At 39.8% G+C, this 23,040-nt stretch overlaps 1 protein-coding gene across 1 annotated transcript in view; it reads right to left on the bottom strand.

Annotated features, from left to right (window-relative positions):
- Window positions 1-22,167, bottom strand: part of LOC133662163 (H(+)/Cl(-) exchange transporter 5-like) — a 28,505-nt gene extending 6,338 nt beyond the window's left edge. Inside the window, 15 exon segments of the mRNA XM_062065898.1 lie at window positions 803-989; window positions 2,250-2,390; window positions 2,539-2,714; window positions 3,031-3,265; window positions 3,634-3,690; window positions 3,692-3,715; window positions 4,140-4,264; window positions 4,267-4,311; window positions 4,314-4,345; window positions 4,635-4,783; window positions 5,117-5,304; window positions 9,748-9,847; window positions 10,066-10,238; window positions 21,685-21,828; window positions 21,896-22,167. Of these exon segments, the coding sequence (XP_061921882.1) occupies window positions 803-989; window positions 2,250-2,390; window positions 2,539-2,714; window positions 3,031-3,265; window positions 3,634-3,690; window positions 3,692-3,715; window positions 4,140-4,264; window positions 4,267-4,311; window positions 4,314-4,345; window positions 4,635-4,783; window positions 5,117-5,304; window positions 9,748-9,847; window positions 10,066-10,238; window positions 21,685-21,828; window positions 21,896-21,944 (1,825 nt within the window). The 5' untranslated portion in view covers window positions 21,945-22,167.
- Window positions 22,168-23,040: the final 873 nt, after the last annotated feature.

Below are 23,040 nucleotides of genomic sequence, written 5' to 3'. Positions count from 1 at the left end.
AGTATTGGTTGTTTTTTTGTTTTTTATTTTTATTAAATCAACATAAAAAACACAAGATACACTTACAATTAGTGCACCAACCCAAAAAAACCTCCCTCCCCCATTCACACTCATTCACACAAAAGGGTTGTTTCTTTCTGTTATTAATATACTGGTTCCTACATTATATATCAATATCTATCAATACAGTCTGCAAGGGATACAGTCCGTAAGCACACATGATTGTGCGTGCTGCTCGTCCACTAATAGTACTAACCTTTAACAGTTAATTTTACTCATTTTCATTAATTACTGGTTTCTATGTAACTGTTTTTATATTGTTTTACTTTCTTTTTTATTCAAGAAAATGTTTTTAATTTATTCATCTTATTTTATTTTATTTTATTTTTTAAAAAGGACATTCTCTTCACCATACCTGGTTGTCCAAATTAGGCATAATAATGTGTTAATTCCACGACTGTATATATCGGTATCTGTAATTAAGAGTTGGACAATATCGGAATATTGAAAATCGGCAAAAAAGCCATTATCGGACATCCCTAGTGAGAACCTTCTACTTCTGGTGTGCAGTTAGATTTTGCACACATGTCTGTTTTCTCCAAACCACAAATTAATATGAGAAATCACCACCACATCCAGACATTTGTCCATTGATTAGTAACAACAGTTTAAGTGAGTGGAAACAATGAGATGAGAACATTTTAGTGTCCTCCAAGTGATGAATAGAAGAAGAGGAAACTAAAATTGGAAATAAATAACTTAGAACCAACTCGATGAAGTCATTAAGTAAGTCGTCTCTCACCGAGGCAGCCAGCGGCGCCCACCATGGCATAGAGCCCGGGGGTGATGCAATCGGCGCCCGGCGTGCACCAGCCTTTGAAGATGAACCAGTCGTGGTTGTAGTAGGCCAACTGCTCCATGCCGACGCCCAGTAGCCTTCCCGCTATGGCACCCACCGCCATGCTGGGGATGAAAAGCCCAGATGGGACCTGGATTGGACGCACACACATTGACACTGTTATCTTTTTTGCTATGGACTTTTTTATCTTGAGAGCAATTAATTTGGCCTTTTTCCCCCTTGATTTGCTAGTGCAATGTTTTTCAACCACTATTGTGCCGCGAGATACAGTCTGGTGTGCTGTGGGAAATTATCTAATTTCACCTATTTGGGTTAAAAATATTTTTTGCAAACCAGTAATTATAGTCTGCAAATTATGTGTTGTTGTTGAGTGTCGGTGCTGTCTAGAGCTCGGCAGAGTAACCTGTAATACTCTTCCATATCAGTAGGTGGAAGCTAATTGCTTTGTAGATGTCGGAAACAGCGGGAGGCAGTGTGCAGGTAAAAAGGTATCTAATGCTTAAAAATAAACAAAAGGTGAGTGCCCCTAAGAAAAGGCATTGAAGCTTAGGGTTGGCTATGCAAAACGAACCTAAAACTGACCAGGCTACAAAATAAACAAAAACAATGCTGGACGACAGCAAAGACATACAGGGTGTGGAGCACAGACGGCGTCCACAAAGTACATCCGTACATGACATGACAATCAACAATGTCCAGACAAAGAAGGGTAAAACGACTGAAATATTATTGATTGCTAAAACAAAGTAGATGTGGGAAATATCGCTCAAAGGAAGACATGAAACTGCAACAGGAAAATACCAAAAAAACAGAAAAAGCCACCAAAATTAGGAACGCAGGGCAAGAACTAAAACACTGCACACAGGAAAACAGCATAAAACTCAAAATAATTCACAGCGTGATGTGACAGGTCGGGACAGTAGACCTACTCTGCGACAAGAGCTATAGTGATGCATGATTGGTTATGGTTTAAATTCATATCCAACAACTGCGACAACTTTTTACTGTCAACTGAGTTTCGTTTTTTAATGATTTCTGCTGGTTGTGTACCTCCGGATTTTTTCAACGCAAAAAATGTGCCTCGGCTCAAAAAAGGTTGAAAAACACTGTGCTAGTGAATATTGCATTAGCAAAATCAAACAGATGAAGGATTCGGTGCTGATCTAAATTAGGGTCAATATTAATAATAACAGTTACAATAAGTAGTCTAACTCAATTAAAAAATGTGCCAAAATGATCTTTGTAAGAGTCATAGAGGTATCTGCGACAAAGACATTGGTCAAAAATAAAAGAAAATGTGTGCAGACACAACAGTGTGGAATAATTAAAAACCCTGTGAGGTGTCTCTACTCAATGTGGACACAGTCGCATGTGTGTGAGACACACTGACCTTTATGCCAAAAGTGATGATAGTGATCAACATATTGAAAATCAAGGCCAAGGCCAGCTGCCACAGAACTGTCTGGAGACCTTCTCCAGCAGCACGGTCCGCCAGGCTGTTGCCCGCACTTGTTTCAGATGTATTACTGGGCTATAAAAAGAGTATTATTATTATTATAATGGACAAAAACACAGCGATGTATCGTTGTATACACACACACACACACACACACACACACACACACACACACACACACACCCCCCCACACACACACACACACAAATACACAAACATGCACCTGTTTGTAGCCGCACAGTTGGGAAGAGTCAAGAAGCGAGCAGTCGTTGAATAGTTCTGAAATCAGCTCTGACATACTCATCCGGGTATAACTGTTAGGGAAGGCGAGCAGGGCAGTCAGTGCGGCGACCACCAGCACCTCGGTGACAGGGTAGTGACCTAGACGGGTGGACTTTCCTGGTGGTGGGAGGGGAAAACAACGCTCATAGATTATTTAGATGCAGTATTTAAAATGCCCCCAAATATGCAAAACTGAGTTTTTAATGAAGAATCTGTCAGCTAATGCACTTCTTGGAGATAGCGATCCACAAGGGAAATTGTTCCATGATATACACACTTCGACAGAAAACAGCCTGTTCTCCGTAGAGCTTATCAAAAGCACTTTTAAATCTTATTGTTGGATCTCTGACACAAATGGTTAAAAAAAATTTAAAAAATAAAGAGTACAATATGGAACCTTTAAAAACAGAACATGCAAATAAACACCACTCACGTCTGCGGCACCAAGCGATGTTAGCCTTGATGAACAGCGCCCCCCACAGGCCCCCAAATATCCCCAACAGGATGAAAGCCCCCAACTCCACAAAGTGCCAGGGAGCATGAAATTCCACGTAGAAAAGCACCATGCGGCTGTTCCCGAACGGGTTGATGGCGCGCAGGGTGAAGGCAGCCACCAGGGCGGCGAAGAACGAACGCCAGAGAGTCTTCAGAGGGAAGTAGTAACTCACCTGAAAAAGAAGAAATGGAAACGAGTCCCAACTAAATTCTTGCTAGTGTTTACATGCTTTACGGGCTAAATTCACGAGTAATTCAAGAGGAACTAGACAAAGTACATGCCAAAATTAAGCTCACTACGGGCCATGTTGGCGCCAGCTGTGCAATTAAGTGGAGCAAAAAACAAAAAAAGGGTTGGATGGTATTAGCGGTCTGGTGCTGATAAATATAACTTGTAACAGAACAGTGGGGGAAAAAATAACCTTCTCTTTCATGTTAAGCTTGCGTCAATCTAATCAAACTTCTTATCTTTGTGTTGTTCTAAATACTGACCGAATATTTGGTCAATAAATAACTTCCATACATTGATAATAACATTTACCTCTTCCAGACTGAAGAGGACACCTCCTATCGGGGTCCCAAACGCCACTGACACACCCCACTGCAGCTGCTGCAGACAACACCTGCATTAATAATAATGGATTAGATTTTATATCGCGCTTTTCTATTATTAGATACTCAAAGCGCTCACATTGCATGAAAAATATATTTTTATAGAAACTAGGCTGTCAAATGTTTAACATTTTCAAATCAGATATGTTTACAAATCAATTAATTGTGATTATTCATCATTTGCAAGTATGTATGAAATACACCCATTTTCACTATATTGTACAGAAAGCCACAATAGAATGACAGAGAAACAGATAGAGTTGTTTAACATACTTTGTTTACTAACAGCTCCAAATGAAATAAAAGACAAAACATACTTCTGTGAGTCTTGCATGCCTCAATCAATCACGTTAAAAATATTAATTAAATAATTACCGTTGTTAACATGTTTTTTTTTGACAGCCCTAATAAAAACTGGTGCAAACAAAGTTTTACCTCTCGCCGCTTGACTTCGTTCTTGCGATACTTTGTGAAGAGGTAACACAGGATGTTAGCGCAGCAGCATGCGACATGGACCAGAGGGCCTTCCTTGCCCAGGCTGAGACCGGACGAGACGGCAACACTAACGTGATGGTCTTAATGATCAGGGTCCACTTGCCCAAGTAGCACGGATGATGAAGCCGCTGAGGATGGTTTTTAATCTTTAAAAAGGAGAAAACAGTTGTGGATGAAGCTTTTGTATTATTAATGTTATGTCTGCAAGAAGCATAAAATTTTATGCACCTTGGATCTTTGACCATCATCTGACCTTTCAGCAACGGTTTAAATAAACAAATATTCTGATCTGATTTGTGTTTGAAAAGCATGAGTGAAGAAATGGCCTCCTGAGCAGGAAATAGTTGTGTTTGTGTGCTTTGGACTGAGACCGAAACAAAATCTCCAGCTCTTTGCTTGCTCGGAAATTAAAGCGAGAGAGAAAAACACAAGCACAGGACCACATGTTCATGGTTTGTTACCTCTGGAATACCAGATCCGCATGCATACGGAGCGAAGGCCCGCACCAGTGTCACGGCCAAAAAGGCAAAGAGAAGAGCCCAAAAGATGTACATCAGGTAGTTGACGACGTAAGCAGACGAACCCTGTAAGACAGTTTAAAGCCAGTAGATGGAGACAAACTCCTGTTTTAAGTCCTCCAGTCAGTGCAACAACAAATCATGCAAGTTATGTATTTGATTAGGGATCTTCTCATTAATTTGAATGATGATAATTATTATAACAATAATAATATTAATAGTATTATTATTATTATCTCATCTGAGATAATTTTTACCATTATGTCTGACAAATAATATTGTTAATTGTTGTTGATGACTATAGAATAAAATAGAATTCTATCATCGAATAGAACTCTTTACAGTCATCAAACATGAGAGCATGATCAAAATACAGGTGGCTATTCTGTTATATTCTACCTCTGAGGTCCCTGTAATGAGCTCGGCCCAGCTCTTCCAGTGTGGACATCGGTCGCGCTCTTGGAAGGTAGTCTCATTAGAGGTCCAGCAGCAGTGCTCGTGGTTAAACCAGAAGCCGACAAGGCAAACGCCACTCCTCAAGTCCGTCAGCCAGTGGGTTGCGATGTCGATTCCACCGGCCACAGTGCCTAGGAGTAGTAGTAGTACTATAGTTTATTTAAAACAGATTTACACATATCAGAATACATTCATATCTTGTACACAATTCAACACGTGCAAAAGGGAGTAACAAGAAGCAACGCTTATTTGTTCCTATCCATTGTCCATATCATAGCAACCACAAATAAGTTAGTTCACTTATTGTCCTTAATGGGCCTATTCTCACATGTGCTTAAGTGAAAAAACCTGCACGGATTTTGGCCGCCTCAACTTCAGTCTGTTACCGTGCGCCTTCATCAAAGATGCACACTCTGGGTGGAGAAACCCTTAAATGTGGGCATTCCCTGTCAAATCCGGGTTTGTGCAAATTCTCCTATCATTTAGGTACTTTTGTTCTAACACACTTCTGAGGCTGCAGACCAGTGTCCCGGGAAGGTGAAACATATTGCAGTTGAGGTTTGGATGCAGTGGACACCACGCGTAATAAAATTATTTTAGAAAAACTTCCAGAAAGATATCAAAATCTATTCTAATCACTTCAATTAAGACACGTGGAAACATCCATTGAGATGAGTCTCGTCAGGTTGAGTGCGAGAGAAAACAAGTACGACAAGAGCATAAGACGGCCGCGCATTTTAGCCGTGTGTGGACACACACACGACTGATATTTAATGCATGATTTGATCTGTACTGTGAGGCCATCATTAAACTTTGTGACTATTAAATAGAAAAAAACATTTAATTTAGCGTCTATCAATTTATTTTTTAACAGTTAATATCTAACTGTCACGCTCTCCCTAGCAAGCACACACGCGCATACAAAAACACACAAGGGGCCACAAACAGCTGTCGAAGCCCATTCTGACCCATCACGGCTTCACAAATATTTATACTTAACACAACTCTTAATACCACAAATAACATCAGGGCGGTTGGTTGTAATAATAAGTGAAACTAAGTTTCATGTACTGAGTTACATCGAGCTGAAAGAAGACGCTGTTGCGCATGCATGCTGACACATAGACTTGACAAGCACTGCCTGGATTGGTACGGTGTTTTCAAATTCAGGGTTGTCTTCTTCATAGATTTCAACGGCATTCACAAGTATCAGTAAAAATCTCAACTGTGACGGCAAAGTCCGGCTCAATGAGCCCGCTTTCATTCACGACTTAAGCCCTTTTGCCTCGCTTACGCGGGGTGGGGGTGTCCGCAGGCTGGATTGAAGATTACAAATAAGAGGAACGTGCATAACTTTAAAGGGGCACTGCACCTTTTTTTGAATGTTGCCTATCATTCACAATCCTTATGCAAGACAAGAACACATATGTTTTTCTTTTTTTTATGCATTCTAAATATTAAATAAATGCGATCAAAAGTTTGCTTACAATGGAGCCCATTCTACTCTGCTTATAAAAGCCCTTAAAAAGTATTTTGATCATTTTAAGCATATGTTAACATAGTTAACTTTTTTATTCCCACTTTATCACTGCTTACTACTCATTGCAGACTTTATGAGAGCTAAAAAACATAATAAAAAACATAACTTACTGTATAATGTCTGCTGTCATTAGGATGCTGACTGATAGAATTTTGTTAGATTAAAAATGATTGATAATCCCCACGATTATGAGTCATTTTGCCATTTCCGGGTCTAAATTGGCTGTCAAAGTGTACCAACTTCTCGGAATACTCTTTGTCCCGGGTGAAAGGCATGATTTATGATCTTGAACAGGGATGTCAAATTAATTTTAGGTCCGGGGCCGCATGGAGGAAAATCCATTCCCACCCGGGTCAGACTGGTAAAATCATGGCATTAAAACTTACAAATAAAGACAACTTCTGATTATTTTCTTTGTCTTACTTTAACCAAAAATAGAACAAGCACATTCTGAAAATGTACATATTACAGATCATTCTTTTGGCAAAACACTAGTTATCAAGTTATTTGAAAATTCTGAAGAAAAACATTGGTGCTGTTTCAAAAACACCATGAACACAATGAACTTAGACTTTGTCTCAGTGTTTTTACGAAGCCATTAAACTTTAAGCCCTTCCTGTTTTGAATTCTCATGTTGGGAAAAGCATCCGAGTGTTTCCTCAAACCACTACATTGATGAAGTCTGCATACTGCCACAAAACATTATTTTATCATCATTCAAACATTAAAAGTATAATTCAAGCAAAACAGTTATCAAAATGACAAAGGTAACATAACTACAAACTTAACCAATGTGAACATGGTAGATTTAAGTATGAAATAAAATAGAACAAGCACTACCTATGTCGAAACACACGTTTTAAATTAGTTCTGGGCACGCACATCATGCATTCAACCAATTGCCAGCGCTGCATGGAACTCTAACTACTAGTGATGGGTCCGGCAACACAGATGCATCGGCGCATGCTAGGAGCTCATAGAGCGATACCCTGTATCGTGCGCGTACCGCTTTTAGAAAGTCACGTGACCGATCATGAGCTGCTTTGGTCACGTGACCGATACGCGAACTGTATCGCACTGACGCCTCCTCTGTGCCCTGTGAGCAACGTTCCCTCTAAGGTGCGCGCCTGTGGAATTGCGCACTGCTCAAGCGTCCTCTGCGCACACTGTGCGCCGCACAGCAAATATATATGCCGCGCACCAAATCAAACCCATCTGAATTCTAAACAAAATAAACACATTTATTCTGTGTAATTTTGAAATGCAACTTTGAGTGACAGTGACAATATGCGGCCCTAACGGTGTTCGTCAACAACACGCATACCACTAAGCCACTGGTGCGTTTATGGCCACACAAAAATTCGGACAACTCAAACACCACACAAAGTTACACTATGACTCCTCAGTCATACGTGTGCTTATTTTTCTGTCATTTATTATTAATGTTAATTTATTGTTATTAATCATGGAATGCTGCTACTAGATAAAGTTACAGGAATGACGGCGTGGCGAAGTTGGTAGAGGGGCGTGCCAGCAATCGGAGGGTTGCTGGTTACTGGGGTTCAATCCCCACCTTCTGCCTTCCTAGTCACGATACAAGTTCACATTATTTATTGACTATCTAAAAAAGATAAAAATATATTTTTATTTAAATTAAGATATGAAATAATCCTAAATGAAATACAATGACTTGGTTTATATTATTGTATATACTAGGTCATAAAATCAGTGTCAGTTGAGTCGGTCCATAGGTTGCCTGTAGGGATTTTTAATGTCCAGCAGATGTCAGTATTTAGTGACACAGTATCGACACAGTATCAATACTGTTTTGCAATGTGTCGAAACGCTTCATGACGCCTCATCAACCCATCACTACTAACTACAAAGATGATGATGAAGTTGACTTAAGTCTTTACATTTTATCCGTTGAGTGGATAATTTACAATGAAAGAAGGTATTGTGCGTCGATACTGCTGCCATCTGCTGCCTGCCACAACAGGAGAAGCTGATTGCTTGCACCTGTGCTGATTGGAGTAGCGGCAGCCAATCCAAAAGGCACTCAAAGTCAGCTGACATATCTTTAAACGATGTCATGTGTGGCATTGGTTACACTTTAATTGCTATTGCGACATCCGGTAAACAGATTTAGAACAGCAGTTTATTTAATTTAAAAAATGCAGCTAATTTTTATACTTAGCAAACCTGGGGATAGGTTGATTGGCAACACTAAATTGGCCCTAGTGTGTGAATGTGAGTGTGAATGTTGTCTGTCTATCTGTGATGAGGTGGCGACTTGTCCAGGGTGTACCCCGCCTACCGCCTGAATGCAGCTGAGATAGGCTGCAGCACCCCCCGCGACCCCGAAAGGGATAAGCGGTAGAAAATGGATGAATAGATCTTGCGGGCCGGACTAAACTTGTTCTCGGCCCAGATACGGCCTGCGTGCCGTACGTTTGACACCCCTGATCTAGAATCAACTTTCACGAGCTAAGGAAGCAGCTTACCACTCGATGTAAACAACGGCACACACGGCAGTGATCACGGCACCGCTATAAATAGTTTCTGCGTTAGCGCTTATAATCATATCACTAATACTTGGTTAATATTCAAGTCACAAAATGTAAGTAAAGCATTGTTGGCGCTTTTTGGATGTTTTATTGGATTTTATGGGCGGAATAAAGGACATCTCATTGGCGCCGCTGTAGGCGGATTTTTATTTACGTTTATTTAAGAGTTAGAATGCATTAAAAATATATACGTCCGTCGTCATGTCATTTATAATGATTATGAACAAAAGGTAAAATTCCAAAAAAGGTGCAGTTCCCCTTTAAGGTCGTAAAAAAAAACATGTCATCGCAAACGGGAGAATAGTGCCCAATATGCACAAGAGGGCAAAAGCAGGGAGGAATTTAGCTCTGTAGCTCTATTTCTCTTGACAGAACCATATCCATTTCTGGACTTATCGGAAGTAGTGTGCAGCTGTGCACACATTTTGGGTTTGCACATGCTGTGTGCGTGTGTTGTTGCACTTTACCTGACATGAGTCCCACCAGCAGCATGAGCAGCCATCCAGAGAAGGCGTCACTGATGCTGACCAGGAGAGCCCAAGTGGACTGCTTGCTCTTGTTGGTGATCTGCAAAGTAGAAAAACAACTGTAGCTGCTCATCTACCAGAAAGTTATCATTTGTTTGCAACTAAGTAGAATTATGCATAAACAGTTGACTCGATAGTAGGAGGGTGAGGCAAAGGAAGAAGACCGAACAGCCCCAACACTTTTGTGCAGATTTGGTTAAAGAATACAGAACCCGCCCCCCTGCAGTGTGCACTGGACTGCATGATTAACAAAGCTACCCTGCGGTGTCGATCGCGGTCCTTTCTCTTTTCCCGGACCCAGTCGATGGTGTTGAAGTCCTCGTAGGTGCCCACGCCGGGCAGCGGGTCCTCCAGTGGGTCCACGAGCTTGCTGGGGCCAATGCCGTTCATAGCGTCACCTCTGCTGTTGCCGTTGTACTCCTCGTAACCTCCTGGGGGAGTAAGAGGGAAGGAGGTGGTGCTTAGTGGCCATAACAACAACACACCTTGTTCCAGTCTTGTTTGCTGTGGTGTTTTTTGGATTGATTGAGACTTTTATTAGTAGATTGCACAGTACAGTACATATTCCGTACAATTGACCACTAAATGGTAACACCCGAATAAGTTTTTCAGCTTGTTTAAGTTGGGGTCCACTTAATTCAATTCATGGTACAAATATATACTACTCAGTGGCCTAGTGGTTAGAGTGTCCGCCCTGAGATCGGTAGGTTGTGAGTTCATACCAAAGACTATAAAAATGAGATCCATTACCTCCCTGCTTGACACTCGGCATCAAGGGTTGGAATTGGGGGTTAAATCACCGAAAATTATTCCCGGGTGCGGCACCGCTGCTGCCCACTGCTACCCTCACCTCCCAGGGGGTGAACAAGGGGATGGGTCAAATGCAGAGGACAAATATCGCCACATTTAGTGTGTGTGTGACAATCATTGGTAATTTAACTTTAATCATAATGCAGTCATCACACAACTTAATCATCAGAGTACCGGTATATACATTGAATTATTTACATTATTTACAATCCGGGGTGTGGGATGTGGAGGGGGGCGGGGGGGTAGGTTTGGTTGATATCAGCACTTCGGTCATCAACAATTGCATCATCAGAGAAATGGACATTGAAACATTGTAGGTCTGACTTGGTAGGATATGTACAGCAAGTAGTGGCCATAGAGAGATCAGAAAGCATAAGAACAAGTATATACATTTGATTATTTACATTTGATTATTTACAATCCGGGGAGGTGGGATGTGGAAAGGGGAGGGTGTTAGAGAACGAGATTTCTCTATAGAATCTCCTCTCTGGTCAACAAAAGCACCATGAAGATTCTAGCGGGAACTCTCGTTCAACCCTTTTTCGATTACGCATGCACCTCCTGGTACCCTAGCACCTCCAAAACCCTCAAATCTAGACTCCAAACATCCCAGAACAATATGTTAAAGAGGTTCATTTAGCCTACTAATGTGTATTTATAAATAGTTGATTTCAGGTACAAAACTTTACCTTACTAGCCTATATAAATCAACTATTTATAAATCCCAGAACAAGCTAGTCAGATTACTTCTAGACCTCCACCCCAGATCCCACCTCACTCCTACCCACTTCTCCAAAGTGGGCTGGCTCAGGGTGGAGGACAGAGTAAAACAACTTGCACTGAGCCTAATCTATAAAATCCGCTACACCTCCCTGATACCGAAGTACATGTCAAACGATTTCCTTAACGTAAATGACCGCCATAACCACAACACCAGAGGGAGCTCCACTAACCACGTTAAACCCAGATTCCGAACTAACAAAGGTCTTAACTCATTCTCTTTATATGCCACATCAATATGGAATACACTCCCAACAGGTGTAAAAGAAAGGGCATCTCTATCCTCCTTCAAAACCGCACTAAAAGAACACCTCCAGGCAACTACAACCCTAAACTACCACCCTCCCTTCCACATCATACCTCTTCGGATTGTAAATAATCAAATGTAAATAATCAAATGTAGACACTTTTTCTTATACTTTCTGATCTCTCTCTGTGTCCACTACTTGCTGTACATATCCTACCAAGTCAGCCCTACACTGTTTCAATGTCCATTTCTCTGATGATGCAATTGTTGATGTTGATTGTTGATGACTGAAGTGTTGATACCAACCAAACCTAACCCCCCTCCATATCTCACACCCCGGATTGTAAATAATGTAAACAATTCAATGTATATACTCTGATGATTATCTTGTGTGATGACTGTATTATGATGATAGTATACATCTGTATAATGAATCAATTTAAGTGGACCCCGACTTAAACAAGTTGAAAAACGTATTCGGGTGTTACCATTTAGTGGTCAATTGTACGGAATATGTACTTCACAGTGCAATCTACAAATAAAAGTTTCAATCAATCAATCAGTTTAGTGTCCTCTTTTTCCTCATTGAACAAGCATTAGCGATAAATAAGCACATGATACAAAATGACGTGTCTGCTAGAACTATTTCCCCAATGCAATTGAATTTTGCAACCGGTTTTAAAGTTAGCAAACTTTGTCTTAGGCAGCCCGTTCTCGTTAAAAGAAAGACGACATTGGCAATACAGAAAAGGTCAGACAAGATGGCCACAGGTGCCTGAACGCTAGTAACCTCACCTCAGTCTGCGTCTTTAAATCGATTATATATGGCCTCACCCAAAGTTATTGTGGGGTGTTTTTTTTTAACTTTTTTAAGTTGCAGCTAGCTATTTTTACCATCTGACGACTTAAATTGTTCGACGCTCACCATGCAACGAACCGAAGTTGCATTGCTTTGTGACGCATTGGCGAGCTTCAAAGCTGAAGTGATGTCTCGTTAGGATGAGGAAAAAAAGCATACGAGACCCTTCAAGCTGGTCTGAACAACATTCAAGGAGCATTAGCAACTTCCAGTGAACACGTGACTCGATTCTAACGAAGACAAACATTGCTGACCTAAAAAAGAAACCGCATACCTGAAATTAAAAGCTGAACAGAGGCCGTTCGTTTTTCGAACCTTCGTTTCAAGGACAGGACATGATTGCTTTTATCAGTGACTTCATCCCGCTACTCCTCGGCAAGGACAACTTCGCCGCCGGCAACAGATTGTTTATTTGACTCATTTTGGTCAACTTCTTACGCTTCCAAAACAAGTTGAACATTTCCCGTGATCTTAGGCGCAAGGATGCCCGGGTCCAGGTAGACATCGTGCACAAATGGCGTCGGTTCGATTCCGTTAATGAAAATGCCGTGCTGCTGACTTTAAAATATTCTTAGTTGTGTCACTACTATGAGAGTGATGGTGGGAGGGAAACCACATTTTTCCGATATCGAGAAGAGGCTAACTCTTCTTCACGACCGCCATGATAGGGTTGTGGGTACCTGGAGATCCTTTCCTCCCTATTGTCGTTTATTTAGCGGACTATTTTTCTCAAGCATCGCCAAATGCTTTTAATGACTTTTATTCTGCAATCTTCTTTTTTTCCTTGCTCCCTCTGAAATACTTCTTTGAACTTTTTCATTTATTTACAACGTGCTACGACTACATCGCTTGAATTTTTGTTTGCCGTAAACTGACTCCTGACGTCACCTGTCGCTCACGTGACTGTCTCAAATATCTGATTCAGGACACTCTTTAATGAACGGAACTTTGTTTATTTTTGATTTAGCATAATATTATATTTTGCACTTTTGTGCATTCTATGTGCTCTGGAGATTTCTGTAGATTGATGTCGCCAATGCATGGCTTGCAGTATTTTTTACCATGAATTGATTAATTACCATGAATAGGGACAAGCGGTAGAAAAGGGATGGATGGATGGATGATTAACGTGGACACCGACTTAAACAAGTTGAAAAACGTATTCGGGTGTTACCATTTAGTGGTCAATTGTACGGAATATGTAATGTAGTGTAATCTACTAATAAAAGTTTCAATCAATCAATGTTGCTTGGCTAGCTATCTTTGCCATCTTGCTTCACTTCTAAAGAAAATGTTTATGCAGCAGGATTTGTTTTGTCTCCCGGGGCTAAGGGGAAACTAGATCGATTTGTTCAAATAATCGATTTTCATTTTTTCAACAAAAAACAGTTATTGATGCAGAGCACACACATGTTCCATATGAAAGTAGTTTTAACTGAATTTGACCAAAGAATATTCCAAAAATTGTGAAGAGAACTTAAGTGCACTTAAAAATAAAAAAAAAGTATATCGTTCACAATCATTATGAGAGACTTGATGTGTTTTTTTTTTTAATGCATTGTAAATATTAAATAAATGCCATAAAAAGTCTACTTAATTTGGAGAATGTGGGAGCCGTTCAATTCTGCCTATAAAGCCCCTAAAAAACATCCAAACACCTCCATTAGGGTTTTATATACATTATGTCATGTAATATGTAATGTAGTAACAGGAACATTAATAATATTTAATATTTACGTATTTTGATTTTAAGCATACGCGGCACATGTTCTTTTTGTTAATCACTGAGTTCTGCTAACTGCAGACTTTGAGAGCTATAAATAGTTTGTCTGCGTTAGCGCTTAGAAGTCTCAAAATGTATCTGTCTAGTCTTTTAACAAAGAAACAAGGAAGTCACAATCTTCGTTCAATGAATGTTCTGCAATTTGTCGTCCCCAAAGTAAGAACTGAACTGGGCAAGAAAGCATTTAGGTTTTCAGCACCGAAGGCTTGGAATAACCTACAATCGAATATTAAACTTCAAACCCTTGTTACATTGAATGAGTTTAAAGCTTCTGTGAAAGGACTGCAGTCTACCTTGTCTGTATGCACATCTGTCATGTGAGCAAGTTTTAATGTTATAAATGTGATGTTTTATGTGTTGTTTACTGTTTTTAATGTAACCTTGCTGCTGCCCTCTTGGCCAGGTCTCCCTTGGAAAAGAGATCCTTGATCTCAATGGGATTTTTACCTGGTTAAATAAAGGCTAAATAAATAATAAATAAAGTAAATGGTGTATTGTTGGCAGTTCTGTGATGGATATTCATTGGATTTTATGGGCGAAATCGAGGACCTCCCATTGGCTCCGCTGTAAGCGGACTTTTATTTTATATTATTTTATAGTTCATTTAATATTTAGAATGCATTAAAAAAAAAATCTATCTGTTGTCATGTCTGTCATAATGATTGTGAATTATAGGCAAAATTCCCAAAAAATTGCAGTTCACCTTTAAAGGCTCACATCTTCCCTGGATAAACTCTGACCTTATAGGCCTCTTCAAAGAGAGTGATAAGGCATGGGCGAAAAATCACTCATCCGTCCATCCATCCATCCAGGTACTACTGTGTGTCCCTTTCAACCATTGAAAAGAATACAGACTTTTAAGGCAGTGTTTGGCAGTTTTTCAACCTTTTTTGAGCCAAGGCACATTTTTTGCGTTGAAAAAATCCGGAGGCATATGGATATGAATTCAAACCATAACCAACCATGCATCACTATAGCTCTTGTCTCAACATAGGTGTACTGTCACGACCTGTCACATCGCAGAGTTTTTTGCTGTTTTCCTGTGTGTAGTGTTTTAGTTCTTGTCTTCCGCTCCTATTTTGGTGGCTTTTTCTTTTTTTGGTATTTTCCTGTAGCAGTTTCATGTCTTCCTTTGAGCGATATTTCCTGCATCTACTTTGTTTTAGCAATCAAGAATATTACAGTTGTTTTTATCCTTCTATGTGGGGACATCTTTGATTGTCATGTCATGTTCGGTTGTACATTGTGGACGCTGTCTTTGCTCCACAGTTAGTCTTTGCTGTCGTCCAGCATTCTGTTTTTGTTTACTTTGTAGCCAGTTCAGTTTTAGTTTCGTTCTGCATAGCCTTCCCTAAGCTTCAATGCCTTTTCTTAGGGGCCCTCACCTTTTGTTTATTTTTGGTTTAAGCATTAGATACCTTTTGACCTGCACGCTGCCTCCCGCTGTTTCCGACATCTACAAAGCAATTAGCTACCGGCTGCCATCTACTGATATGGAAGAGTATTACACAGTTACTCTGCCGCGCTCTAGACAGTACCGACACTCAACAACAACACATCCTTTGCAGACTATAATTACTGGTACGCAAAAAATATTTTTAACCCAAGTAGGTGAAATTAGATAATCTTCCACGGCACACCAGACTGTATCTACTAGTGTGCCGTGGCACCGTGATTGAAAAACACTGTTTTAAGGAACTGATGTAAAACCAAATCAAGGAATGCTAAATCTTCTTTTGATAATAAATTTTCTCAAAATGTACCCAACCCTCTGCAATTTTGGAGACACTAGATTAATATTCTTAACAAAGGCAACAAAAGCTCTATTAATCAGCTTCATATCAACAATAACACTATCTCCGTTCCCGCTCCAATCTCTAAGGCTTTTAATGAACACTTCTCATCTGTTTCTCGGACACTGCATATTACACCTTATTCCATGGCTGAACATCCAAATTTTTTTTTTCAGGAAAATTACGCCTCTTGATGTGTATAATGCCATTTGTGAGTTGAAAGAGAGTTGTAGTGCTGGTCCTGAAGCAAAAATTATGAAACTTGCTGTTTACATACTGATGTATCCTTTGGCTGATGTATTTAATCCCTCTTTGTCCACACATTTTTCTCTCCTTATGGAAAAGTGCTTGAGTTGATCCTCTTTTTAAAGGTGGAGACCTAACTGATGCAAATAACAATAGCACAATTTTTGTAATTGCAAAAGTTTCTGAAACACTTATTTTTCATCAAATATTTAATTGTCACTCAAGCTAATAATTTATCTCCATGTCAAACTGGATTTTGTTCTAATTTTTTTACAAATACAACTCTTCTTAGATTTGAAAATAACTTGTTTTCTGCAGCTGACATTGGCCAACTTATAGGTGCAATTTTCATTGATTTATCAAAGGCTTTTGATATGGTCGAACTTTATTTTCTGGACAAACTGCATCATATTGGACTGAGTCAAAATGATGTCCTTTAGTTTAACTCGTATCTTCACAGTATATATCAATATTCTGTCAATAATCGTCAATCCTGTCAAATGTTAGTTGATAGAGGTGTCCCACAAGGTTCGTTTTAGGGCGACTTCTTTTATTATTTTCATTAATGTATACCCTAATAATGTTCATTCTGTCATGTTCATCTCTGCCTTGTTCATAATGCAGGTCAATTCCGATTTTTTGCCCATATGCGACCTGTATCTGATTTTTTCATGTCAGTGTGAACAGTGCAATTCCAAATTTTTAATATCCAACCCACGCCTCTTTCGTATATGAAAATAAATCAAATATCTTTGCGATGCATCCTTAATTTGAACACTGCCGCGCTCAGGTCGCATTGATCCGACCAGAATGTTATCAAAAAGTAATAATCGTCATAATTATTTGCCAAAATAGACGGTTACAAAATAAATAATTGACAACAGAGCAGAAAATAGGTGAAAATAATGTGTTAAGAACTCAAGTGAAAGTTCCAGTACCACTGTGTACGACTGCTCGCCCACAGACATGTTCTTTAAGCAGACATCGAAGCAAAATATCCCATAAAACTGCCAGAGCTCTTCTTAATCTTCTATGCGCAACAATTCAGTTCACAATATGTTGACTTTGATTACACATAATCCTTGAAATTGCAAGAGTGATGTGGAAGGGGTAGAGCAGTGTAATTTTTGTGTTTTATTGCATTGTATGTTTTCTGTATTTGTATAGAGACCTCTTTGAAAATGAGATGCTACATTTCAAGAGGCTACCCTAAATGAATTGAAATTGAAAGCCTATGAAGTCATTCACCTGGACAGGTCAGATCCGCTAAAAACACAGCATGTTTGTACCAAAACATCAAAAAGAGAAAGACCGGCAGCCCTTCATGATCGTCATGAGACTTAATGACCTTTGCACCTCATTGGAGAGTGCAGAGTTCACCTATTATCAGCCTTCTTCCGCCCGTCTTTCTACTCACCACATTCTCCCAGTTCCTCCTCCAGCAGTTGCTTGCTCCAGCACTTCCAATCCATGTCTCGGTCTCAAACAGAGCTAACAGAACCACAACTGGACGGAATGCTTCTGCTCTATCCAGAGAATGTGAACGCTGGCAGCAGTAATTGGCAGAGTTGCGCATGTTCGGTCTTTCTTGATTGGCCGACACAAATATTGATTGGCTTGTAGGCGTTTTTTGTGGGTAATATAACCTTTGGATGTTGGTAACAGCTTCTGAAGGTTACGTTTATCTAAACTAAATAAAAACGACTCCACTCAAATTGTCTTCTAGAATATGTATGAAAATCTAACACCAAAGATGAACAAAATGTATTACCTCCCTCACTTGTTTGTTCCACTTTTGAGAGAAGAGAACCTCGAATGGCTTTCCATGACATTATGAAGAAAAGACGTCATTCCTCGTGGACATGCTGCCATCTCCAACCCGCCCCTTGCCAGATGAACACACACCACTTTGTAAAAGGGCCAGGCTTTGCTTCAAATCTAATTAAAAAAAACATCTCTACCAACTATTTCTCAGTATGCTACAGTCATGAGTTTGATCATTTTGTATTTTTTCCAGCGACTGGGCTCGCCTCGCATAATGTCATTGTTCAACTATGACAGTAATGTTAGCATTGTAGCTCACATAGCTATGGTAGTGTTGATAACATTCGTGTCCTCATGTCCTGCTCCTTAATAGTTGAATGTGAAAAAATGGCATCTATTACAATGGAGTTTTCATACACTGCATCCGGAAAAAGTTTTCATATAGTGCATTTGGAAAGTATTCACAGCGTTTCACTCTTTCCACATTTTGTTATACTACTGCCTTACTCCAAAACTGAATACATTCATTTTTGTCCTCAAAATTCTACAAACAATACACAATAATCATAATTCGAAAGGTTTTTTTAGGGGTTTTGCGAATGTATGAAAAAACAACTAAGAAATCACACGTACATAAGTATTCACAGCCTTTGCTCAATACTTTGCTGACGCACCTTTGGCAGCAAACCATCTCAAGTCTTTTTGAATACAACGCCACAAGCTTGGCACACATGTCTTTGGGCAGTTCCGCCCGTTCTTCTTTGCAGCGCCTCTCAAGCTAAATCAGGTTGGATGGGAAGCGTTGGTGCACAACCATTCACTTTACGCAAGGCCATTGATAACATAGCACTGTTAAAACTAAAAAAAGCCCCTAAGAGGCATACCCCCTGGTTCATGGAAGAAACCAGAGTTCTTTATCATGTAAAAAGCTGGAACGCAAATGGCGTGTGACGTTTGGCATGGAGTGATAGTTTAATAACCTATAAACATGCTCTTGCCTTAGCTAAAAGTAATTATTACTGTAATCACATCCACCTCAATATAATAAATCCTAAATATTTGTTTAACACAGGAGCATCGGGTCTTCTCCCAGTAGCTCCACCCTCTCGTCTGATGACTTTATGCATTTATTTTCTAAGAAAATTGAGCTGATTAGAAAAGAGATTAAAGACACCACTTCACATCTCCAACCGGGTCCTATAAACAAAGACAAGAATGTATGCGTTATGGCAAATGCCCTCCAAAATAATCTTTCTCAATTTGAAGAAGTAACATTACAGGCATCGGGCAAAACAAACATGTCTACTTGACCCACTTCCTGGGAAACTCATCAAGGAGCTGTTTGTAATAGTAGGACCATCAGTGCGAAATATTAACTTACCACTTTCCTCTGGTACTACTCCCATAGCATTCAAAATAGCGGTCATTCATCCTCTGCTTAAAAGATCTAACCTCGATTCTGACCTGCTAAACTACAGGCCTGTGTCACACCTCCTGTTTATCTCAAAAATTCTTGAAAACATTTTTTCACAGCAGCTCAATGAATAATTAGCATGTAAACATTTTTTGTGAACCCTTTCAGTCGGGTTGAGGGCAGATCACTCTACTGAGACGGCCCTCACTGTTGTCATCTGTTAACTATGGATGCTGTTTTGCTGCTACTTGACCTCAGCGCTGCTTTCGATACTGTGGATCATAATATTCTATTAGAACACATCAAATCACGTATCAAGTAACTTTTATGGTTTCTTTTGTATGTGCAGCACTCTGGAGACAGTTTTGTTGTTAATAGTGCTAAAAGGGGATTGGATTGGAATCATTGTTCTCTGCCATATGTCCAGGATAAAACATCCTCAGGCTAAACAATGGCACTTCTGTATTCTCACATGCTAAGGAACGCACAACAGGTTGTACAAGCTCTAAGTGTCAGACCTGTTCGGCAACATGATTTATAGGAAAACAACTTAGGGAGGTGGAAACGAAATAAAAACCCAAGATAGCAGCTGAAGAGCCCTGAAGGTCTATATGTAGATTAATATATTTTGAACAACTTATTTTTTTTTCTTTTTTCTCCACAGAGGGTACAAATATAAACAGTTATTGGAAAAAAAATACATGCAAACGCGACATAGGGCGCTATAGCAAATATCTTAGCTAAAACGTAACAAACAATACATAAGGAAAATTAAGATGAGCTACCATAAGGCAGTAAAGAATGATTGAAGGCAAGCACTCGGAGTAACTGATTATTCAGATGCATGACCATGACTTAGTAAGGGCATGTCACACACACACGCAAACTTCTTATCAGTGAACGTGTACTTCTTGGTCACGTACAGACCAACTTTGTAAAAAGTGTTTAAAAAGTTGCCACAGAATGAAAGTACTTGCTCATTTCCTGTCATTGCAGCAGCATTCAACACGACACTACATCAGGTACACTGGCCTCTTCAGCATTTGCTATGATAATAATGCTGACATCATTGCAGCAGATTCTTAAAATCAGCAAAATGTTCCTATAATAAAGATTATGTTTGACTTGTATTTTTTGTAGTAGGTCCTCAAAAAAAGCAAACAGCTTCTGTCAAATGATTTTTGACAAGGTTTTTTTTTCAGCAGACCTTAAAAACAACAAAGCACCTCCGTCATAAAGATTCTAGTGTTTTTTTCCACTAGGGCCTTAAAAACCTCAACGCTCCTGCCATAAAGAGGATATTTGCAGTAGATTCCTAAAAACAGCAAATTGCTCCTGTAATAAAAAGGATCTTCAACAAGCTTTTTTTGCAGATTATTAAAAACAGCCGAGCGCACCCGTAATAAAGATGACAAACTTTGACAAATGTTTTTGCAGTAGGTCCTATAGGAGAACACTTGTCATACAGAGAGGATCTTTGGACTTGTGTTTTTGCAGAATAATTAAATACAGTAGATTACTCGTGCGCTAAAGAGGATCTTCAATGAGCTTTTAGAGCATGGGTGTCAAACGTAAGGCTATGGATGACTTTGCTAAGTATAAAAATGCGCCAACATTTTTGAATGAAAGAAACTGCTGTTCTAAATGGGTCCACTAGATGCCGCAACAGCAAGTCTTTGTATCTTTGTAGATTATGATACATATGTAAAAAAAAACACAAAAAAAAACCATGATGTTAGTACATGAGACGAGGAAAATGAGCAAACTACATAAATAACATTCTGTAATTTGATTTTGATATTATTTTTTTACCTTGATAGATTATAAATGAACACCAATAAGTTGACTGATGAACATTATCACATCATTTATTCAGAAAGTATAAATAATGACAAATAAAGATAGAAAACTGTTAACTGCAACATGTAAGTGTAAAAAAACAACAACATTATGATTTGTACATTTTCAAAATGCGCTTGTTCTATTTTTAAACAAAGAAAACAATCTGAGGTTGTCTTTATTTTTAAGTTATCGTGTCGTGATTTCACCAGCCCGGGCCCACTTGGGAGTAGATTTTTCTCTGTGTGGCCCCCGATCTAAAGTGAGTTTGACACCCCCTGTTTTAGAGTATTAAAATGTATCCCAAGAACAAGTTACAGTAAGTTTTTAGAGTGTTATTACCTGGACTGAGTGGGGGGACGTCATCCGTGGAAGACAAGTCCAGCGTTGCCCCGGCGATGTCCACCATCTCATCATCGTCGTCTTCACTGCTGCCACCTCCTCCTCCACCACTGTAACCCACTCGGTGCCCCATCACCGTCCCGCCTGTTAAGAGAGACACACACACTTTAATGTCCGAAGAGACTCACGTTGAACTCCCCGGTGGTGTTACCTCCAACCGCACCATGTCTACGACGCCAGTAAGACCAGAAGTGACTCATATTGACGTCATTCTTGTGGCGAGAGTTGCTGGACTGTGCTGACTGTCGCCAGCTTCGATGACAGAGTGTCTCCACTTCCGGGACATTTTTGGCAAATATTTAAATCGCGCTGCGCTCCTCCTTCGGCGTGTGTGTGTTTGCATGAGTGTGTGTCTCCTAATCTAGTCGCCCAAATTATAAACGAACATGCGACTATTTGCAGGTAGAGCCGAGGGATGAATGGTGCGTTCAAATGCCGAGTTTACCTGAAGAAGACTGCCGGTGAAGTCTTGTGACTCGGATTAGAGCCTCTTGGTCAACACCAATAAAACCAACTGAAGTGTCAACTTTGGCAGCTCAGATGTAGTCACGCGTCTCCCTAAAAACGAGTTAGCGTTCCGAATAGTAGTAGGTTCCTCTCATATTTGAGGGGGTAAAAAAGAGTGGAATAGTCCGCTTCGGCGTTGTTTTGCTACTTCGGGCTGCTAACACCTAGCGTCAAACTAGCTGAAGTTCCGCTTCCGCTGGTGAAACTATCCACTTGATTTCGAGCCAACCTTGGATTTTATTGTCGTATCGACAAACATATATAATAAACATATATATTAAATATTAATTAAACGGTAAACATTCTTATTTTAAATATTTCATTTGTAGTCAGCGTATTGTATACTCGCTTTATTCTGAAGGTAACTTGTGGAAAAGCTGCTCCTCCATAGACTCGACGAGACGACAGGAAAAGAGCGATTGACTAAAAACAGAGTCCAACTAGGTCAGTGGAGCAGAACGACTCACCGGCCATTGTCTATGCGCCCGTTCATTGTGGCTTGTATCTTATTCATTATATCAACACATACCTGGCAACGCTCCCGTTTTTGCCGGTCTTTTCCATCGCTCTCTCGTTCAATATCATTATTAAATGCCCCAAAAAATGTGAGATTTTTTCATTGAACTTCACCAGGCTCATTTTGAGGGACAGGTGGTCAAGCCAGAACAAAGTACGATGGCCCGGAAGTGCAAAACACTAATACTTGATGAAAAAAATTACAATTACAAAAACAAAACAAAAGAACAGCCAAAACGGTCCGTGTGTCCTCCGTTCATTCTATTTCCAATT

This window comes from Entelurus aequoreus, linkage group LG12 (genome assembly GCF_033978785.1).
Source record: "Entelurus aequoreus isolate RoL-2023_Sb linkage group LG12, RoL_Eaeq_v1.1, whole genome shotgun sequence".
Taxonomy (NCBI): Eukaryota; Metazoa; Chordata; class Actinopteri; order Syngnathiformes; family Syngnathidae; genus Entelurus; species Entelurus aequoreus.
The sequence above is the reverse complement of the archived record's forward strand: the minus strand, read 5'-3'. Positions and strand labels throughout refer to the sequence as shown.